Below are 20,455 nucleotides of genomic sequence, written 5' to 3'. Positions count from 1 at the left end.
AACCCCTCTAATAGCACTTGCCATTGTGTTTCTCCCAGGAGAGAAACAATGACCTATTGAAGGACGGTATGTATTACATCATTCGTCATAGGAACACGCGGCAAACCTTACAATAATTCGCAATGCAAAACAAAATTACCCCTACTTGTCGTTCATTCAATCCAGTTTTCGACAGGACGGTAAAGACCTTGCACTTGACAAAGAATTGCTCGCACTTAGCGTAGGTTAATGCACCGCTGCATCGAATTCGAATGAGCCGCTGCAAATGCGAACAAGTGAGCAAAATACGAGTAGAGAGGCCGCGGTGGCGTCCGTGGAACTGCGGCCGCTCTTCGTTCACGTAAACATCACAAATGATTCGCGTAGTTGTAGAATTTTCTCTTTTCTTCTCTGCTCAGCGCGCTCCTCCGTAGGGGATGAAGATCACGGCGCGTGGAGCATAGCAGGCAACGATCGCGTTCCATGCTGCGGTGGTAGAGGACTCCCGACGTCAAATCGCAGCTCACATAGTACTACGTCGAACCAGGGTCAGTCAGTACGATCGCGGACACCGGTAGACGAGGAAGTCGAAACCATCGCAGCCATCGCTCGACGCGTCCAGATCAAAGTGAATACTCGCGAGATACTCGTGTATAAGTGTCAAGTGTGCGAGGGAGGCCCGTCATCGAACGACTGGCGAGTTCATCCCTTTCAGGGCAAATCAGCTGCAGGTCAAAGGTTAGTGGAACGTGTGTTCTTGTGTGAGCGTGTGTAGTGTTTGATTGGAATGGGAAAGCAGGTTTACCTCCTAGTTGCATGATGCACACCGCGGTGTACAGACGCCCTTTTTTACCACCCACCAACACAGAAAAAAACGTGCGGCATGGAATAACAGTAAAGTTAAATTCTTCAAGCATTAAGCCTACACCCATGTGCATTAAGAAAAAAAAAACAAAACGTTCCGTGGGACGCGAGAAAGCGGCTAGAGAAAGCCCGATAACCTCAACCGGGAACGACGTGGAACGACGGTGAAATGTAGGAAACGGCGAAAATGGGTCAACCGGGCTTTGGAAGGTTGAGATTAACGGTTCCGTGCCGAAATACGAACCGCACAGACGGGTTACACGCTTTCTTCCGTTCGGTCGTTCCTGCAGTGGCTGGAATGTACCCATCCGCGATGCATCGCCACCGATGCGCACTGTTCATGGAATGTGTGTCCATCAACAACACCATCCGTCACCAGTTACGCCAGGTGCGATATTTCGTGCCTCGTTTGTTCCGAGCTGAGTGGCTCTGCTTGTTTTGACGATAATCGCCTACGATGGCAGAACTAACCGATGCCGGTCGTTCCGCTGGCGCAGAGGGCCGCCCAAAAGGACGTGAAATTTAGTTTGTCAAGTCAGCGACCTGAAAATCAACCTATTATGACATCCCCCGCCGTCGACCGTGTGCGCTGATTGCGTTTCGACAGCGGAGGGTCCGAAGCGATCGCTGACAAATGCCCATCGGTCAGCTTTTACGGTATTCAGCTTTCGAAGGTTTCGATTAAGCCAAACACCCAGGCCAAAACGAATGCGCCGTAAGGCCGGACCAGGGGGAGAGAGGACGTCCGAATGCACACGAGAGCAAAAGATTACGAAACGAATATATTGAAGGTAGCATCACCTCAAGGCAAGACAGTCGTAGTCCCCCGGGCGATAGTAAAAGCAGCGCGACGGATTATCTAACGATTGGTTCGCAAATATTTGAGGCACTGTAAATCGCTAGTTCCACTAAGTTACATACGATGCATCGTAACCGGAATGGTAATATAGGCAGCGTTTGACGATTTCGAAATTGGGTAAAATATTTTTAATTAACTAGCAACATCTCAATAAGGAACGAAAACAACAAAACAAACAAATTAATTTACGGTTTCAAGCGGTACGGTAGAAGCGTTGGTTGAATTTAAGTCAAATGTGGATTAGTTCAAGCTTCACAAAATAGTTTGCCTTCGTTATGCCGAAACGCTGATGCAATTTAAGTCAAGTGAGGATTTGTTTAAAATGAATGGCGATGTTTGAGGTTAAAGTATAGTTTTTAAATAACCTTTGCTTGTGTTGTGACAATTTATGTAAAACACCGAGTGAGATCGTTCACTCGTGGGCATTTTAGAATATCTTTATATAAAGGAGATGTGGCGGACAACCGTCCACAACTAAACGGTGCTATTTATCAAACAAACCCGTGGTATGACATCATGGCGAAGCAAACATTTACAGAAGAATATTTCTCGCAATGACACCAAGCACCTCACGGGCCACCAGGAATCCGTTCTCGAAGCCTCTCAAGGTGCTATCGCGCTAATGATTCCTTAAGTCCTACCACAACATTGTAAATGGCTGGCCGAATGTGACGCCCGTAGTTGTAGAAGATGGACACGTTGGTAATTTGTTGAAGAATGTTTTTTTTATCTTCATGCTAGAACTTTACCACAGTAGAAGATTTCTGAACGTCGCAATTTATGCTTCCTTTTGACTTTTCGACTCTTCTGCCAAAGAAAGGGAAAATGTCTATATTTGGAATCTTCATACAACGACCTTCAATCAGCGCCCAAAGGCAGGAGGACTGATTGGTACGCATTAAAATTTTAAAGAAACCCTCGGAGACCGATGGGATTTCTTCTACGTTGTGTCAAGCACATCGTATTTCTGAAGGATTTTGAACATACGTGATTGGTTTTTAGTATTACACCCAATACTGCTGACATTTGGTTTCTTTTTATTCAACTACTGGACGCCAGCAGGTTGTAAAAGTTTTATTATAAAATAGACCCCCCCGTAAATCGCCAGCAGATTTCGAGCGTAAGCGAAACTCCATCTACCGCTACGGATAAAAGCTAACTTTCGATTTCGGCGTGATTTGAAAATAGCGCCAGAGTGGGTTTTTATATTATCTGTATAACGACTACGTAATATGTTTTGGTTCAAAAACATCTCTTTATTCCGCCTCGTTCGTGTAATTCTTCTTTGCCGTAGTAGTCAACTTCCCCTTTGGTATAGTAGCCAACTGGGTTAGAAACCACAGACTACTAAGTTGAAAAGCTGCAATAGATAACTTATGTAATACTCCTCATCAGTAGCAGCTTTTTCAACAATTCAATGCGGTCAAACCTAGTAAACCAGAGGGCTTCTTAAGTTTCGTTGTTCCTAGTGGCTTGGTCTTGCGTTATTTTCCATAGACAGTCGCGCAGAAAGTGTGCTTCGTTGTTATAAGAATGGCAAAGCTTTTTCTTCTTCACCAGTTGATTCGACCTTCATACAATCTTAAAAACTTGTTCTGCATTTGCATTTCCATCTCGTTCAACTCGCTTCCCTCACTTATCCAAAAGCATCCATTTGAAAAAAAAACTGCAAGTTCAAGTCCTCTTCTGGTCGACTTTCTAGAGTCGATCTTCCTGATTAAAGCGTGGCACGATTGGTGCAGGCTGATGCTCCATACTTAAGAGATGGTTGGACAACTGCGTAATTTCGGCGAGATATTCAGCCATGTTGCCAGTTTCAGAGTTCAGTTGAAGTCGATCGTGCATTATGTTTTCGTTCCCACATTTCTCTCTTCGGCTTGGAACGGACGACATGCTTGGTTTTCATCGATCGTCTTTTGTGATCCAGGATATAGTATTTAGCTTTTCCGACTTCTCATCCTTCAAAATTCCTAAGTCAGTAGCAGCTCAAGTTGAAATGTCCAAATTTCATGATTGAAATCCACTGCCATTTTCACGTTCGTAACTCTGGGTCCATAACCCGTTGGTTATGAACTTAATCAATCCTATATTTCTTCCTTCAACGATTGGTTTCTTCTCAGCACCTTTCCTTTTGTACCCATATCGCGATCTACTAGATTACTACAAACTACTAAGTTTGTAGAGAAGCTGCAAAACTTAACTTAACAGTTGAGGTCATCATGATTTTTCCGTTGGGATCTGTCAGTTTTATCGACGCTGCCCCATACAAAAGGAAAACAACACTTTGGAAAAAGCGAAAAATTGGCAGACCGTGTCGACATCTTCTCGACGATTCAAAACGACGCCACTGACGCGTCGAGAGACATCGCGAAAACGAAACGACATTCACTTTTTTTTTAAAGTGTTGTTTGCCTTTTGTATGGGACCGCGTCGAGAAACTGACAGATCGCGACGGAAAATCACGATGCCCTCAAGTGTTGGCGTCGATCGTTCGCAGCGTAAAAGCGCACATATTGTCAAACACGTGGCACATGGGACGCCTTGCGTAAGCTATAGGTTCGGCTGAGGTTTACCCCTGCGTGGAAGATTCCTTTCGTTACATTTACATTTAAACTGCATCAAACAAGATCCACTCTGGCCCGTTGAAGGTCCAGACCCTGCAACGTGACCTACTGGTTCTCCTACGACAAAAATGTTATGCAATGTATCTATTTTAAACATCTCAAACCAGTTTGGGAATGGAGGCCCTTCGCTAGAGCGAGAAAATTATGTTTGGTATCTGTGAAAAATGCAAAATAACTTACAATGACCCTAGAGAAAAATGTGAATTGTATCAGTTACATACGAATCCAACATTCAGCATAACATATAACCCGACACCTAAAGCAACACAAAAATCAGCAAAAGTAACCTCAGCCAGTTCCATGGATGTATCGCGAAACAAAAGGTGCAGCGTGGAGGCCACTGAACTCAGTGGAGCATGAAACATGAACACGAAATGTTTCCTTGGCACGAACCTCAACTAATTCCACTCAATATCAAATCAATGATTCATAAATTGCTAATGTAGAAGCTGACTTAAATAGTAGATTGTAACGACAATTTTTGGAGAAATATCATTGTTTGGTGCGAATTTTAAATGATTTAGCAAAAAGACAACAGTCACGATTTCGAGCGATGTTGTTCCGGACAGTTCGTTTCTTATCGATTGATTATTGTGATTCGAAATTATTAATAAATAACTCGTTCCGTGTCAAGGACTGTTTCAAGCATTAAGAAAAAATAAACAAGATTGATGGTTTTTATGTTCGCCACATTACATGGGAAACATTCCTAGGTATACGTTCAAGATGTGCTCAATTTGAAGAACAAGAATTCGTCGGCCGTTCGTCCAATCCAACATTTCCGGGTTCGTTATCCTAGCATAGAAGGAGCAAACAAACGTAGAAGCTATGGATTATCCAGTGGCAGCATACTCATGTCGCCCTCCAGTGTCAGCAATTACCGCATTGATTGTCGATATTGGCAAGGCTGTCCGTAGCATCGAGACTTTGCGTACGTTTCAATTCTGGCCAATGCTTTATTTTTTGCATCGAACAGAACGTGGTTCCGTAAACATTAGCAGCACTTAAGAGACGCAACCAAGTGGCACAGGGCTAAGTAGGGTAGCACAAAAAACTGTTGGCCACCAGACGAGCGATGGAACCGACACACGTAGCAGTGCAAAAAAACGCTCGCTTGTCCTGTTCGGTCTTTGTAGTCAAGTGGCGGGTGTGTTGAGAACCTGTACAGCCAAGCAGAAGATGATGTCAGGAGACTTTAAGGAAATAAAAATAAGAAACCCCCCTAAGCAAATATTGACCCACTACACCGCGACGAGCATCGTTGATTGATTTTTGCGGCCGTCTGTCGTCTAAAAACGAAGAAGATGCAAATTAATATTAATATTATTACGCCATTCAGTCAAGCTCGAGCCCCCGCATAGCAACGCTATTCAAGTGTTTCGTTTGTTATTTTTTCACGGGAGTTTTGGTAATAGATACCATTATCAAAACGTTGGTAGGACACGATCTGGTAGAGAGCGGAAAGGATTCCCCAGCAGTTACGATGAAACAGCAGTAAAGATGACTACACGCACTGTCTGGAGTTTAAATTTTAATGACCATACGATGCAAAAAACCAAGCTGAACTTATTAAGGGAGGTTTTGGGTGCGGGAAAAAAAATCAGGTACGCTGCTTCCTGACCATTCATACGTCCCTGAGTATTTTTTTGATGCTACTTTGGAGAGCTTCGGAGATAAATTGGAAATAAAAAGGGCACCAAAGATTCGAATAAAAACAAAATTGATAGAAATTATTGAAACATTATTACACACTTCACTCTGCATGCCGTCTTGAGCAGTAGGTGGAAACTCTGGACTAACGATTCGTACGCGAACAAGTGTCGGTAATTTCGTACCTACGCAATCACGTGGTTCATACGGACTGCGGTTACCATTAGTTGGTAATTGTTTCAGTAATTACCGTAAGCGTACAGAAACGCTAAACTACGTTAATTTGTAAATTAAAAATACTAATTTTTGTAATATGCTTGTTAGTTATGGCCAACATGGTTCTAAAACAACTGAACTATTGAACATGTTAACTATTGAAACAAACATAACAAACATAGACATGAAACGGCAGCCTCGTCGTTATTAAAATAATGCTATTAAAATAATAGCAGTAAATGCACTGATATTTGCACTTATTTTTTCTTTAATTACTGTACTTGTATTTTTTTTTTTGCTTTACTGAAAACAATTGATCTTCATTTGATGAGAATAATTAAAATAATAAAATGTTTTATGACACCTCGGACAATTTTGTTTAAAATAAAACATCCACCTCTAAAGTACAGTCTTGTATTATATTATGTAAATTGTTTATAGTTTTTATAGTTTTTAGTACGTACTTACTAATGGTTTTGTCTCTCTTCTTTTCTGGTGTATTTGTTTCCCCCATTCTAGCCTACTCACTCACTGTAGACTATGTCGTTACTAGGGCTCGACGATCCACTCACAGCGACCGCGTCTGTCATCACAGGAGTAGCGATCGTACTGTCACTAATTAAATACTACCTGTACCTCACCTGCGGCCACTTTTCCTCGGCTGTAAGCATTGAGCGGTGAAAGCCCCGTAGAGCATTAAACCTCTTGCCATGCGAATGTGATATGAAGCATGGTTAAATTGATTGTAGTGGACTCATTGTTTTATCCATTCTCTCATCTACTCCCACTGAAGCGAAACATGGAAGGCAAAACCGTGATCATCACAGGTGCCAACTCGGGCATTGGCAAGGAAACTGCCCGAGATTTGGCCAAACGGGGCGCCCGCATCATCATGGCCTGCCGGAACATGGAGACGGCTAAGCAGGCCCAAGGTAAGCTATCGCTAAGTAGTGCTCGGTTGTTAGTGCACGCCAGTAGCTATAACTCAGAGGTGGACGATCTAGTCTAGCTTTCCGCAAAGCGGTGGGTAAAGCTTTAGATGGGTTTGGAAGAAATCCTAACTGGCCGCTAATCTAACCCTAGAATAAGACATAATTTTTACATTCTAACAACTTTTCGATCGTTTAATGGTGTTTGGTATACCAAGGGAATTTTGTTTCCGGTGCAAGATATAGCTTTACTATGCGCAAGCAACTCGTCGAAACCAACCCGTTACTCACTGAAGCAACCCCGTTGGCCGCAAGTCATCCTGTGCATAGACAACCGAACCTGCAACGTTTCCTTCCAACCCCTCACGCTTAGGCTGTTGTACAAAGATCTTCCGGCAAACCGAGTGCCTGTTTTTTCGGTCGTCTTCTATCTAAAAATTACACCCCAGGCCATCGCACGTGCATGCATGCGCAACTAAGTCGCAAATATCGACACCTGTACATACCGAACCCTTGGTGATATGCGCTCCGGAGTTAGAAACTCCGTAGATATACCCAACAAAGCCGCTCCATCAAACTCGGTTTTTTCTTCGCAGATGAAATAGTCAAAGAAACGGGTAACCAAAACGTTGTCGTGCTGAAGCTGGACCTCAGCTCGCAAGCGTCGGTCCGCGAGTTTGCGGCGGAGGTCCTGCGCACCGAGCGTAAGCTGGACGTGCTGGTTCACAACGCCGGGTTTGCGGAAACGTTCCGGAAGTCGAAGAGCGTCGATGGAATCGAGTTTACGATGGCCACCAACCACTACGGGCCGTTCCTGCTGACCCATCTGCTGATCGATCTGCTCAAGCGGTCCACCCCGAGCCGGATCGTTGTGGTGGCGTCCGAGCTGTACCGGTTCGCCTCGGTCAACCTGAGCAATCTGAATCCGGTGAACACCATGCCGGCCTATCTGTACTACGTGTCAAAGTGTGCCAACATTATGTTCACGCGCGAACTGGCCCGCCGGCTTGAGGGTACCTCGGTGACGGCAAACTGTCTGCATCCGGGCATGATCGATTCCGGCATCTGGCGGAACGTCCCGTTCCCGCTGACGCTCCCGATGCGCCTAATCAAGAGCTTCTTCAAGACCAATGCCGAGGGAGCGCAAACCTCACTGTATCTCGCCTGCTCGGAGGAGGTGGAGGGCGTCACCGGCAAGTACTTCATGGACTGCAAGGAGGCGGGCCTCAGTGCCGGTATCTGCGATATGGAGAGAGCCCGTCAACTCTGGGAAGAATCGGTCAAAATCGTCAATCTAACGAGCAGCGATCCGAAGATCTAATGACGACATACCATCAATGTCCGAGAATCTCCAATTGACGGTCGTTGAGTCCCTTTTTTCTCATTGCATTCATTGGTACAGGCAGGATTGCAATCGCCGTCAAACTAATCGTGCAGTTCCGTCCAGAATCAGTATCAATATTTTTTCGTGGTAGTTGGATGTTACCGTATTTTTCTTTTGTTTTAGTGTTTTTAAAGGTTTTAATAAACATACGATATCCGATTCATACCGGTTGACACTAGGTACAACATTTTATGTAATTCCCTACCAACTATTTATTTGTTCGCCGCGATTGCATTAACGATGCTTTAAAAAATATGCCTGATATTGTGGAATTCGTCGTGCGCATTGTTTTTTATTGTTTGAATATCGTTTGGTTTTAAGTTTGGTACTTGTTTTATTTATTCGTCGTGATTTTTTGCTTCATTAATAATTTCGCATAACCTACTTTTAACACCAGCAAGGCTCGTTCATCAGTGCAAAAACACATTTTTTTAATTAACATTGTTTTCAGTTCACAATGCATGGACGGACAATGTTCATTTTTTTTAAACACCCGTTGGGCTGAACGGATAGCTTGCAAATTAGCTGTAGAACTGTATGAATGACCTGCAACACTTTTGTTAAGACTGTTCGTTTAATAACTAAAGAGTTGATATTTAAAATCTATTTCTTTAGAATGGATGCATCTCTTTTACTACAGCATTGCAAACTACTCCGATTTTCTAAATATTAATTAAATCATTTAAATTATAGTCATCTTTTTGTGAAGCGAAGTGTGCTCCAACATATTTCGAAAGTTTTCTTTAACCACTGTTATACGTATAACATATTTATGAAGCCCAATATGAAACATTTCATATTCCATGATTTTGTCCCCGCTAATTGGAGTTTTTATTTCTTTTAGAATTTCTTTTAGTTTAGAAGTCTTTGCCATTTCATATAAGAATATTCGTAGATTCCATAGCTCTAGTAGTTACTATTCGAATCTTAAGAAACCCGGTACTCTCGAAGAACTATGAGAAATCAATTTTAAAGCCGTGCGTTAAGGACACATCAGCTTCAATTGTTGTTTTGAGTGGGTTTACAAGTTTGATTTGCAGCCACAAAACGCTAACGAACTTTAACCGCTTTTCGACTAGCGAACGTTAGATACAATTTCGCAGGCTATTCTACAATAACCATATCTATTGCAGAGGAGATAATGGCCGAAACGGGAAACACGAAACTGCTCATCAAGCATATCGATGTTAGCTCGCTGCCTTCGGTGCGTGCGTTCGCCAAGGAGATCGTGGCCACCGAGCCCGTCATCGACGTGCTGATTCACAACGCCGGCGTTGCACAGGGCTACAACAACAAGGTGACGCCGGACGGTTTGGAGTTCACGATGGCGACCAACTACTACGGGCCGTTCTTGCTGACCCATCTGCTGATAGATCTGCTGAAGAAGTCTGCCCAGGGCAGAATCGTGATCGTTTCCTCGAAGCTGTACCAGTTCGCGTCGCTCAATCCGGACAACATCAACAGCATCAATCCGGTCAACTATTTCTCGCTCTTCCCGATTCACCTGTACAATTTGTCCAAATTCGCCGAGATTATGTTCACGCAGGAGCTGGCACGCCGCTTGGAGGGTACCAAGGTGACCGCGAACTGTCTGCACCCGGGTGTGATCGATACCGGCATCTGGCGCAACGTGCCCTTCCCGATCAACATCCTGTTCAAGCCGATCCAGATGTGCTTCCGCACGCCGGAGGAGGGCGCCCGGACAAGCATCTATCTGTCCGTGTCACCAGACGTGGAGTCGATCAGTGGCAAGTACTTCCGCGGCTGCAAAGTGCATCAGCTCAACCGTCGCGTGCAGCATGTTGCAAGGCAGCACGCGCTCTGGGAGGCGTCAAAGAAGTTGGTGAAGTTAACCCCTGACGATCCTCAGCTGTAATCAACTCAGCCATTTTAGGGCAATTTTGCGGAAACAACAAATGCGGAAACAACAGAAACCAGTGTATGTTGCTTGTATAATCTATAAGAATTACAATAAAATTTTGGTGTGCATATTGTGTACCAGTGAGTGACGGTATAAACTTTGTATGCGTTTAAATTACATTTTTATATTCTAGAGCATGGGACTTCAAACTTAAAAGAGCAATAATTATAACAACATCCAAGCTTCTAGAGAACTTCTTCTTCTTCTTCTTCTTCTTGGCGTAACGACCTCTTGGTCATGCCTGCCCGTTAAGGGCTTACGAGACTTGTTTCCCTGTTGTACGTGGATAGTCAGTCCTCTCGTACAGGGGAGGGTCCGGTCTCGGTTGGGATTCGAACCCACGCCGTCGAGGTGCTGAGCCTCGGCGCTCATGGGCCGATTTTCTAACCGGCGCTACCGCTCGGCTGTCGCGGACCCCCTTCTAGAGAACATTGTTTCTATTATGCGTAATCCTAAGTTTAACCTAAACCCGAAGTTTGTAACAAAATTGAGAACGATTAATCTTCTTCTTCTTGGCGTAACGACCTCTTTGGTCATGCCTGCCCGTTAAGGACTTACGAGACTTGTTTCCTTGTTGTACGTGGATAGTCAGTCCTCTCGTACAGGGGAGGGTCCGGTCTCGGTTGGGATTCGAACCCACGCCGTCGAGGTGGTGAGCCCCGGCGCTCATGGGCCGATTTTCTAACCGGCGCTACCGCTCGGCTGTCGCGGACCCCCAATTAATCGATTAATCAGATAGTCCCAAAAACAGGACCCAGATTTGTAATTGGAATGGGATTTGCCGCAAATACAACATGATCATCTCTGACCCAGGTGCAAAGCTTCCTGTGCCTATTTGTGAAGCAAATTGTAATAACAATGCTAGTTCCGGGCAATTATGGAAACCTCAACTTTTCCATCACTTCGTCCATCGAAGGTAAGTGATTCATCCAGTGAAATCCGGTCGCTGGACTCTTGACAACACATGCAAAATGTAAAATTTTCCCGCCCTTCCAGGGCCAGAGAATGCCAGTGTATGGCATAAATGGCAACCATAGGTTCCTAAGACCATCCCAAATACGAAAATAGTTAATTGCAGGCTTTACTTGTCTAAAACATAAAGGTGTTATCACACAAATATGCTTTGTTACAATTGCCTCGCGAGAACATTTCATGTAAATAGAAAATTAGGTTTCATGTAAATAGAACCTATAACCTATATTATAACTTACTTCTGTTGGAGGCTCGGATTGGTTTTGTAAAACTATCTCCATGTTTGTATGACCGCGGGAAACATGAGCACTTGTAAACCAACTGGTACATAATCATTGAATCTATTCACATTAATCGTAAATAACTATTCAAAACAAACTGTTTGTTTTCAGTTAACTGACTCGAAATTGCGCATCTGCTTTGAAACCATTATTCCCAAAGGGCTAGGGTGCCAGGTGGGGCTTGATTTAAAATTTTCACCAAGGTACATATTAAACGTAACATACAGATACCAAATGCCGATTGATTACTGCATGAAATTCTACAGATCACATATTCTTCCTCATTAAAATATAATTAGGAATAATCCCTCCGTTTTTAGGAACAAATAATTACGTTTGGCCATCGTTCCGTGATGTGTACTTCTTATATATCTATATACCTTGGGTTTTTTTCACCGAAGCGAAGAACACAAGAAACCACCTCTTACTTCTCTTTGGTCGCTCGCCATGTCGGTAAACAATTGGGTTGACAACCTGTTCTTAGCTTTTTTTTCCTTTTTCTAAAGCGAAGAATTTTTCACAAGCAAAACAACGAGGCAATCCAAATAACAAAACAAACTAAAAGCCACGCGGTTTTGAAAGATGCATAAAGCTGGTATATAAAAATGTGTACCAACATTTGTTGAATGAAACAGGTTTATTTTGTCGGTAGAATAAAGTATGGCCATAAATGGAACAGTCGCGGCCTTCTTTAGAGGGCTTTGTATTTTATTCCTTTTAAGTTCATCGCAGAATTTGTTGTCTGAATTCCATCAACTTGCTGACCGGGACTCTACAAGGAACACAAGTGAATGATGTACCGCATGTAGCACAAATGAAATGGCACAACTCATTATTGTATGTTTATCTTTATTATTATTACTATTTTACTATCAGCAATTACAAATGAAATTCTCTTCGTAAAACGCACGCATCGGGTTGGGATATAGCTGATTTAAAAAAACATAATAGTAAGCTTAGTTTGAAAAAATGTGTATCGAATACTAACTCTCCATTTAAACATCCATTCTTGAATAGATGATGGCGAAGATTGACGCCAGACGACGAGGAATAGTGACACTAATCTACTGCAGCTTGCACTGTATTTCATGAAATAGCCGACATGTTTCCGCGCCTATACGACGACGACAATTACATCTTTTGACGCTTGTGGCCCGGTTCGTAGTCGTCGCTCTCGTACTCGATCTGCTCATCCTCTTCGTACGTCTCGGCGTGCATCTGCTCGGTGCTCTCGTACACCGTGTACTGCTGACCGGCGTACGGCTGGTAGCCACTGTTGTTTTGTCCGGGCGAGCCAGGAGCCGACAGGAGCAGCTCCTCGTTAATCGGTGAACCTTCGCGCGAGTTGTCCGTGCAGCTGGGCGAAACCGGGGCCGAACGGGGCATGCCGGATGGCATGCGCAGGCATTGGGAACCGCGCTGACGGCGCTTCCGGTAGCTCTGATCGACCAGCTTCAGCTCGCTCGATGGATCTATTCGCCAGAAGCTACCCTTGCCCGGTTCGTCCTGCGAACGCGGCACCTTGATGAAGTTTCGATTCAGGCTCAAGTTGTGCCGGATGGAGTTCTGCCAACCCTTGTTCGCCCCAGTGCGGTAGTACGGGTAGTTTTTCGATATGAAAGAATAGATCTCCGAAAGCGTCAGCTGCTTGTCCGGCGAAGCCGAGATAGCTTGAACGATCAGCTGGGCGTAGCTGTACGGTGGTTTATCGCTTTCCAACGAATGCGTGGCAGGCGCTTGGAATTCGGAAAAGTTGTTGCCGCTGGTGTTGCTGCTATTGTGGTTATCCCCACCGCCCGTAGCGTGGGTAGTGCGGTGGCGCGCACTGCTGTAGTGGCCAAAGTCATGCACATTCTGCCGGGGGCTAGTAGGGCAGCTGTTCGCTGCGCTGATTGTCCCAGTTGGCGATGGGTAACCATTGCCGCCAACGCCACGTTGGATCATCGTGCCGCTGGTACTTGCTCCTTGCTCGGGTGGAATCGAAATTTTCAACGGTGCATAGATGACGGTCGACGATGGCGACTCTCCATCGGGATTATGCTGGTCACCAGTGATGACCGAGATACCGCCACGCCCCTGCTGCAGATTCGACAGGGCTCCGATGGTAGATCCCGTAATGGAACCGGCGTGCAGCGGGATACCGCCCATCGGCCCAGTACCGATCTTGACCGGTGTGTGCTCGCTCAGGTCCACCATGATGCCGTTGTTCGCCTGGTCGATAAGATTCTCAAACTGGATTTTGATGTTGGTGTTCGGAAAACGGATGCTGCACAGCTTCGGAAGTTTGTACGGTTCTCCGCGCTTGCGGTAGAACACGTTATCGATAAACACCCCGTTCTTGCTGATGCAGAACAGCGTAAACTCGTCGTTCATGTCGTGCTGGATGATGAAATGCTTCCGCGAGATGAAACTATTCTTGCCCACGTGGAAGTCCACCTGCGACTTGGACGAGTTGCGCCCGACCTCGATCACGTCCTCGCTGATCAACAGCATGTTGTCCTTGCTTATTAGACGTGCGATAAAATTATGGTAGTTTGCCGTGTTGGCACTTCCGTGGCCGCTGCCGATGGCCACCGGAACGGGCTCCCCGCCGGATCTATGACCTGATCCCGTTGGTTCGACGCTCGACTCCGGTGCGGCAAGCTGAGTGGGCGACGGAGAGGAAGCCGGTGAAGCCGAGGACGAGCGCTTTGGCCGGGAGTTGGAGGGATAATGATTGCCTGACGGTTCTTGTTTTAGGAAGGTGGGAGAATCGTCCCCATCGCCGTCTACCGACACCAGCGGGTTGTTTACGTTGCCACCCAAGACACCATCGTTCGAATCGGACTGATAAACAACGGCGGAGTTCGGCGATGATCCGGGTTTCTGCTTCAGCACAAGCTTCACGTCGCCGGTTCCACCACCACCACCGCCACTTCGAGGAGACATACAGATTTGCGTCGCACTAGACATTATGAATGTTTACGCTTCACCTTCTACTCTCCGCACTCGTTAGAAAGCAATTCTTGGCGTTGCAAACCGGTACAAACAGGACAAATGCCCTAATTTTTCGTTGTTTGCTGCGAAGTGTGTACCAAATGAAAACAAACTGTTTATCTGTCAAAATTCACAAAGCTTGCTGTAGCCAAGGAACATCGAGGGAAGCTTACACGCTGCACTGAAAATGCATTCACCAATAAGCCAGCCGAAATGTCTTTAGTTCCTTAAAACAATATCATTACTGTTGGCGATCGGAAACACGAATCGGTATAAAATGTTACTTTTATGCGCTCAAACAACAGTATGATATTATAAACAGCCGAGCTGTGTTTGTACATATACTTTCTGTAGTGTTGCAAAGTCGGAGCTGGATTGATTTCGTCAGAGTCGATCCTTGTAGAAATTTTTCAATCCACACTTAATTTTGGAAAGATTAACTCGCTCTGATGCAGAGCATGAAGGATTAACTATGCATAAGAACTAGGAAAATGATCCGGGACTGGGATAGGATTTTTATATTTTTTTTGACTAGAGAGTGAAATGGGTCACCAATGACGAACATTCTGAAAACAAGCACATGGTATCGTTCGGATAACAACAATGTAATGAATAGTGATGAGAAGAATTAATATGACCAGCTCTGTTTTCTAGCTTCATTGAAAATGTGAGAGCAAATGCTCTGAATTATTCATCCTTTTCTCCTCATGGAACTTATCTCCCGAGTCCGATCGGATCTATCCATTTTTGTAACTTTCCCAGAAACCCTGCGGCGACGAGGTCTAATTTGATCCAAGATTGCCCTTGCTATGCATTATCCCACAGCCCGAGGTGTGGATTGGGTAGAGGTACAATTATGCTCTTCAGATATGATCCGATCTCTGACTGAGAGCTAGTGATCTACTCTTGGAATACGGAAGTTTTTCACCACTATTCAACAACATGGCGTTGGTCAGTTAGATTGTCACAATTCTCGACCCCGTTCTTGGAACGCAGAATCAGATCTGCATCGAATGCGATGCAGCGCATACCCGTTTATTTACATTTAAATTTACCGTGTGCATTCTAGAACCTCTGCACCTTTTCATTCGTAGGAATGGATAGTTTTACCAAGGATGCAATGGAGCTTATGGATTTACCTGTGGAAGTAATTATTTGTCTTATTTAGATATTTATTTCCGTTCTTAATAGCTTTGTGTTTTGTAGATCCTGGAGATTATTTTCGACTACTTGACCGTGCCCGACCTCAAAAATGCCTCTATGGTGTGCCTTCAGTGGTCAAACATGGCCTTTTCGGGTCGTAGAATGCACCGCGTTCGTCTCAATGTTGATTTCCGTAACGACGATAGTCAAGATTACTTAACACTTTTGCGTAGAAGCAAGCGGCAGTATCGTCACGTTGTATTAGAGATAGACTCCAAAAAAATGACTGTGATATCCTGTTTTATTGAACTGTTAGAAAACTTTAAAAGATCCGTAGAGAGTTTGAAGCTTGTTTCATACTACGTAGAATACTCGCAAATTCGGGACATCCTACTCGAGGTACCCAACTTAAAGAAACTTTCACTTCAGGCTATGGTGCTATTAGATCATGCACAAACTGCTAATTTAATGCCGCCATCGATTAAACCTTTGCACCAACTAACTGACCTGGTGCTACAAAGTGATTCGTCGCTGCAATTGCAACCGTTTGATATCTGCACCTTCGCTCCAAATCTTAGAAAGCTCGACATGGATTGCGATTTAACTCGGGCTGTAGAAGTGTTCAGTCATTTTAGCGATCGACTGAAATCGGTAGCAGTATTTTTTAAGACCAATGCCTTTTTTCTTCGGTTTTGTGAGATAAATTTTCCGGAGCTATTAGAAATCGATTTCTACAGCGATGATGAGCAATTTGATGATGATGCAGCGGTAAGAACGATTTCCACTTTTTTCGCACGACTGAAACGTCTTCAGATGGCTACGCTGAGGTGTAACATAACCCAACCGATCATGAATGCTTTGATAGAAAATTGCCGCGACATCACTTGCCTCCATATCAAAACGGGCAATCTAGAAAATCGTGCATTTAGTGGATTAGCAAACCTAACAAAATTGAAAGTAAGTTGAAACACATTCAAGATAAAAGCGCTCTGGTGCACTATCTTCTATTTTTCTCTTTCAGGTCCTCACATTGGATGGCTGGCTGAGGAGTATTGTGTTTGAGGATTGTAAACCGCTTTCGGCGCTGCAAGAGCTTCGTCTTCACTCGATAGCGATGGATCATACGTTGGAGTGTTTCAAAAAATTGTCAACCATGATGCCAAACCTGCGTAAGCTGGATGTAATAGAGCAGGATATGGATGATGATTGTCTCCATTTTATCTGCAAAAACATGGTATCCCTTCAGCAGATGCTATTGGAAATATGTCCCAACGTGCGTTTACTGATTGCTATGCATAAGTTTCCACTTTAAAATTGTATTATTTGTTCATTGTATTTCAGATTACTGAGGATGGGTTTGAATATTTAAATCGACTACCCCACCTTTTTGAGTTAAGTTTGGGATACTTGGACCTTCTTCAAGGGTTCTTGGTACTGATTCCACCAAACGAAGTTAAGCTACTCTCGCTTAACCGCTGCGACAAGGTAAGAAGACCATGATTGTTTCTATTGTGGATATTATCAATCTTATTTCTTTTTTTCATGAATATTATACAATCTCGTTAAATGTGGTTTATGGAATGACAGTTGACCGACGATGATCTTATGCTGATTCCCCACGTGTTTCCGTTGCTTACAAGGCTAAAAATTGCATCGTGCCATTTAATAACGTTTGCGGGCATTGAACGGCTGCGTTCTCAAATACCTTGGTGCACGGTGATAACAGAACATATATTGGAATAAATCTATTATTGTAGTTGTTTTTATAAGTTTCTTCGATGCATGTACTTCTCAAACGGGTAAAAGAGTAAATAACCCGGTTGACAAAATTAAAATTTTTTGAAGCTGTCATGTAGTTACAGCAAGTTTTTCCATGGCAGATTGCTGGAGCTATATTTATACACCTTGACTTTTTAGTAGGTATTTTTTTAGAAAATGGCGGCCGTGGCTTTTGACAGCATGGTGATAAACAGCATAGAATGTAAACAACTATGTAAGTACCCGGTTGACAGAAATTGACATTGTTGCTGGTACTATGTAGTTCCAGCAAGAGTCCCAGCAATCTGCCATGGAAAAACTTGCTGGTACTACATGACAGCTGCAAAAAATTTGAATTTTTGTCAACCGGGTAAACAAGTGGTGGACTCAAACCAGTAATCAAGCGGATCACGAGTTTCGTGCGATCTGACAAACGGAAGGAAATATTCATGCTCTACATTCTGCTACCTTATACAGTTGGTCCCCGCAGTACGCGAATGTTTGGGACCGAACGCAATAGCGTATATCGAATTTTCGCGTATTGCGGATTTCCTCTGCCATATCGTTTATACCTCATATTGAAGAGTTGACACTGAGATTTAACATTATCTAACATATCTTTTATCAAAATAACTATTAAGTGTTCCATTTCTTATATTGCATAGTAATATCTCTGTTAAAAAGTGCATATTAAAAACTTCATTCTACCAAAACAAAGTAAAATTGACTAGTCAGAACTCAAGCAACGCTATGAGCTGTCAGTTTTAAAAAATCGCGTATTGCGAATTCGCGTATATCGAGTATCGCGTACTGCGGGGACCAACTGTATAGTGTGTATTTATCTTGGTCATGAGTCATGACCAACTGCAGTTGGATAGTGACAATTCTCGACCCCGTTCATGAAACGCAGAATCAGATCTGCATCGATGCATCGCACATCGCATATCTGTTTATTTATATTTAAATTTACCGTGTGCATTCTAGAATCTCTGTACCTTTTCATCCATAGGAATGGATCGTTTTGCTAAGGCTGGTGTCAGTGCTTTACCGCACGATCTTTTGACAGGCAAAAATGTATGGGATTTGACAGCTGCAAGGTTCGCACGATCCCAACTAACAATTGACAAGCATCTTTAGAACATTCTGTCTGATCTTTAGAACGTTTTTGCACCTTCCAATAAACCGCTACATTAGGAACTGTAACCCAGCCGTTTGAGTTTTGACAACTCATGGAGGCGGCCATTTTTGCCGACGATTGTACCCGGTGAAAAAGTATAGCGATATGAAATAAAAAAACGGCAATTTTAAAAAATATATATATTTTCACTGGACTGAATCGTATCTCGTACTCTTCGGGATCAACCGCTGTATTTCCACCGGTCTTGCTTGTCATTTATTAGTTGCATGCAGCTGCAGCTATTGGGAGCCAACCTGTTAGAGTGGAGTACAACATCATTTTTTGAAATCTTTTTATGAGAAGTATTGTTGTTTTACTTACGTGTGTGTTGGTGATTGCTGCTTCTAAGGCTCGAACTGCGCCGTACAAGACGAGGTATGTTGTAGTCGGTTCATCAAACCACTTGAGCCACGCGCCGCTTCGACGACTGGTAGTTTAAATGCTCAATATATATTAACGAATCCATTCAACAGATAATGGCTGACCACAGTTATACCAAAAAACAACCAGAAGCACCAGTTGGCTGGAAAAGTAGCCGTTCCAACCAAATACAAAATCAAAATAATGTTCAACCAAGTGATGCACCGACGTGCATCCCAACAGAAGCTTCCACATCAAATACACAAATTTCGGTACAGCAGACGCCCCTAGGAAACATAGACCAAAATGATAGAATTAATAATTTGTTGGCTGCTCATAACGAATTGAAACGCAAAGTAAAGGATTTAGAAGCGAACCAAACTTCTTTGAAAAAAACTGTGCATCAGCAGGGTAGGACAATAGCCCTCCAACGAACGATGCATGAACTGGCCCTCTCACAGGGAAATTTGGGGGGTGCTAGTATCGTTCGCAGCACTTTTGAATACAAACCTATGGAGTCTCCAGAACAACTCCAAGAGCTCGAAAGCAAGCTGATAGCAGATGCCCAATTTAGAAGCGACATGACGAATTGGCTTTGTTCGACGATTAGGGCAAGCGAAGCCGAAAATCGTTTGCACGAGGCGATCGACCTGCTATTTGATCGGGAGTTATTTACAAAATGTAGTTGGACCGGCAGAGGACAAAACGGGCCTAAAATCTCCATATCTGCTCATGTTAATATATTGGAAATGATGGTCCAATCTGCCCGGTTAGCTGGAGACATTCCCGATGATGAAGTGAAGCGATTTATGCAGAGGAAGCTAAAAAATGCTAAAACGCGTTTAGAATTAAAGGGCACCAGAAAAACCTGCTGCAGGATCATTAGGTTTAAGCCATAGTTTTTTATTAGTAGTTTTAATAGTATTTTTTTTTATCTCCATTTTGTTTTAAGAATTTCCTGTGAATTAATGTGAACTTGTTGTGATTTCTTTTGCATGTATATATGATTCTCTACTTTTTTATGTATATAAATAATTCATGTTCCTTTTATAATCAAAATAGAATTATTTTGCAAATTCGAATTAAAACAAATTTTCATTAAGAAAGCGAAAAACAGTATTTTGTTTTTATTATGCATGTTAGAATACCTTACATGTTTCACGTTTATATTATTCTTTCGATAGTTGTTTGTGTTTGAACTTTAAACTTATTCCACCAACGTATGAGGTAAAGGAACAAATAGATGTTGACCCTCTTCATCTACTTGGATGGCCGCAAGCTTGCATTTAATGTCTCTGGCATCTACTTGTATATTGGTTCCCCGCAGTGAGGCCACCAATCCGAGGCAAATATTTAGGCCAG

General features: G+C 43.5%; 3 protein-coding genes across 5 annotated transcripts; 2 read left to right on the top strand and 1 right to left on the bottom strand.

Moving 5' to 3' along the window:
* Nucleotides 1-468: 468 nt before the first annotated feature.
* LOC131260778 (retinol dehydrogenase 14) lies at nt 469-10,512 on the top strand. Of its 2 annotated transcripts, none has more exons than XM_058262599.1 (4): nt 469-717; nt 6,712-6,855; nt 6,986-7,124; nt 7,718-8,668. In XM_058262599.1, the coding sequence occupies exons 2-4, from the start codon at nt 6,733-6,735 to the stop codon at nt 8,440-8,442; spliced, it is 987 nt and encodes a 328-aa protein (XP_058118582.1). In that variant the 5' UTR covers nt 469-717; nt 6,712-6,732; the 3' UTR covers nt 8,443-8,668. The 2 variants fall into 2 exon arrangements, with proteins under 2 accessions (XP_058118582.1, XP_058118581.1); XM_058262598.1 differs by lacking the exon at nt 7,718-8,668 and adding an exon at nt 9,639-10,512 and having other exon boundaries at nt 482-717.
* A 1,996-nt stretch (nt 10,513-12,508) lies between these two features.
* LOC131271381 (forkhead box protein K2-like) lies at nt 12,509-14,943 on the bottom strand. Its single transcript, XM_058272795.1, has one exon. It carries the CDS (start codon nt 14,629-14,631, stop codon nt 12,811-12,813), a length of 1,821 nt encoding a protein of 606 aa, XP_058128778.1. The 5' UTR covers nt 14,632-14,943; the 3' UTR covers nt 12,509-12,810.
* Nucleotides 14,944-15,664: 721 nt separating this feature from the next.
* Nucleotides 15,665-17,569, top strand: LOC131258632 (F-box/LRR-repeat protein fbxl-1-like). 2 transcript variants are annotated; one of them, XM_058259985.1, is made up of 5 exons: nt 15,665-15,802; nt 15,862-16,755; nt 16,820-17,071; nt 17,140-17,283; nt 17,386-17,569. In XM_058259985.1, the coding sequence occupies exons 1-5, from the start codon at nt 15,752-15,754 to the stop codon at nt 17,539-17,541; spliced, it is 1,497 nt and encodes a 498-aa protein (XP_058115968.1). In that variant the 5' UTR covers nt 15,665-15,751; the 3' UTR covers nt 17,542-17,569. The 2 variants fall into 2 exon arrangements, with proteins under 2 accessions (XP_058115968.1, XP_058115969.1); XM_058259986.1 differs by having other exon boundaries at nt 15,670-15,802; nt 15,862-15,969.
* Nucleotides 17,570-20,455: the final 2,886 nt, after the last annotated feature.

This window comes from Anopheles coustani, chromosome 3 (assembly GCF_943734705.1).
Source record: "Anopheles coustani chromosome 3, idAnoCousDA_361_x.2, whole genome shotgun sequence".
Classification (NCBI taxonomy): domain Eukaryota; kingdom Metazoa; phylum Arthropoda; class Insecta; order Diptera; family Culicidae; genus Anopheles; species Anopheles coustani.
Note: the sequence above shows the minus strand (reverse complement) of the source record. Positions and strands in the feature narration are given on the sequence as shown.

Bases quoted from the DNA above. Each gene is read 5' to 3' on its own strand.
- LOC131258632 (XM_058259985.1), top strand. From the start codon at position 15,752: ATGGATAGTTTTACCAAGGATGCAATGGAGCTTATGGATTTACCTGTG. The intron at 15,803-15,861 runs GTAATTATTTGT...TGTGTTTTGTAG, and splicing joins TTATGGATTTACCTGTGGAA to ATCCTGGAGATTATTTTCGA. The intron at 17,072-17,139 runs GTGCGTTTACTG...ATTGTATTTCAG, and splicing joins TATTGGAAATATGTCCCAAC to ATTACTGAGGATGGGTTTGA.
- LOC131260778 (XM_058262598.1), top strand. From the start codon at position 6,733: ATGTCGTTACTAGGGCTCGACGATCCACTCACAGCGACCGCGTCTGTC. The intron at 6,856-6,985 runs GTAAGCATTGAG...CTCCCACTGAAG, and splicing joins GCGGCCACTTTTCCTCGGCT to CGAAACATGGAAGGCAAAAC. The intron at 7,125-9,638 runs GTAAGCTATCGC...TATCTATTGCAG, and splicing joins GACGGCTAAGCAGGCCCAAG to AGGAGATAATGGCCGAAACG.
- LOC131271381 (XM_058272795.1), bottom strand. From the start codon at position 14,631: ATGTCTAGTGCGACGCAAATCTGTATGTCTCCTCGAAGTGGCGGTGGT.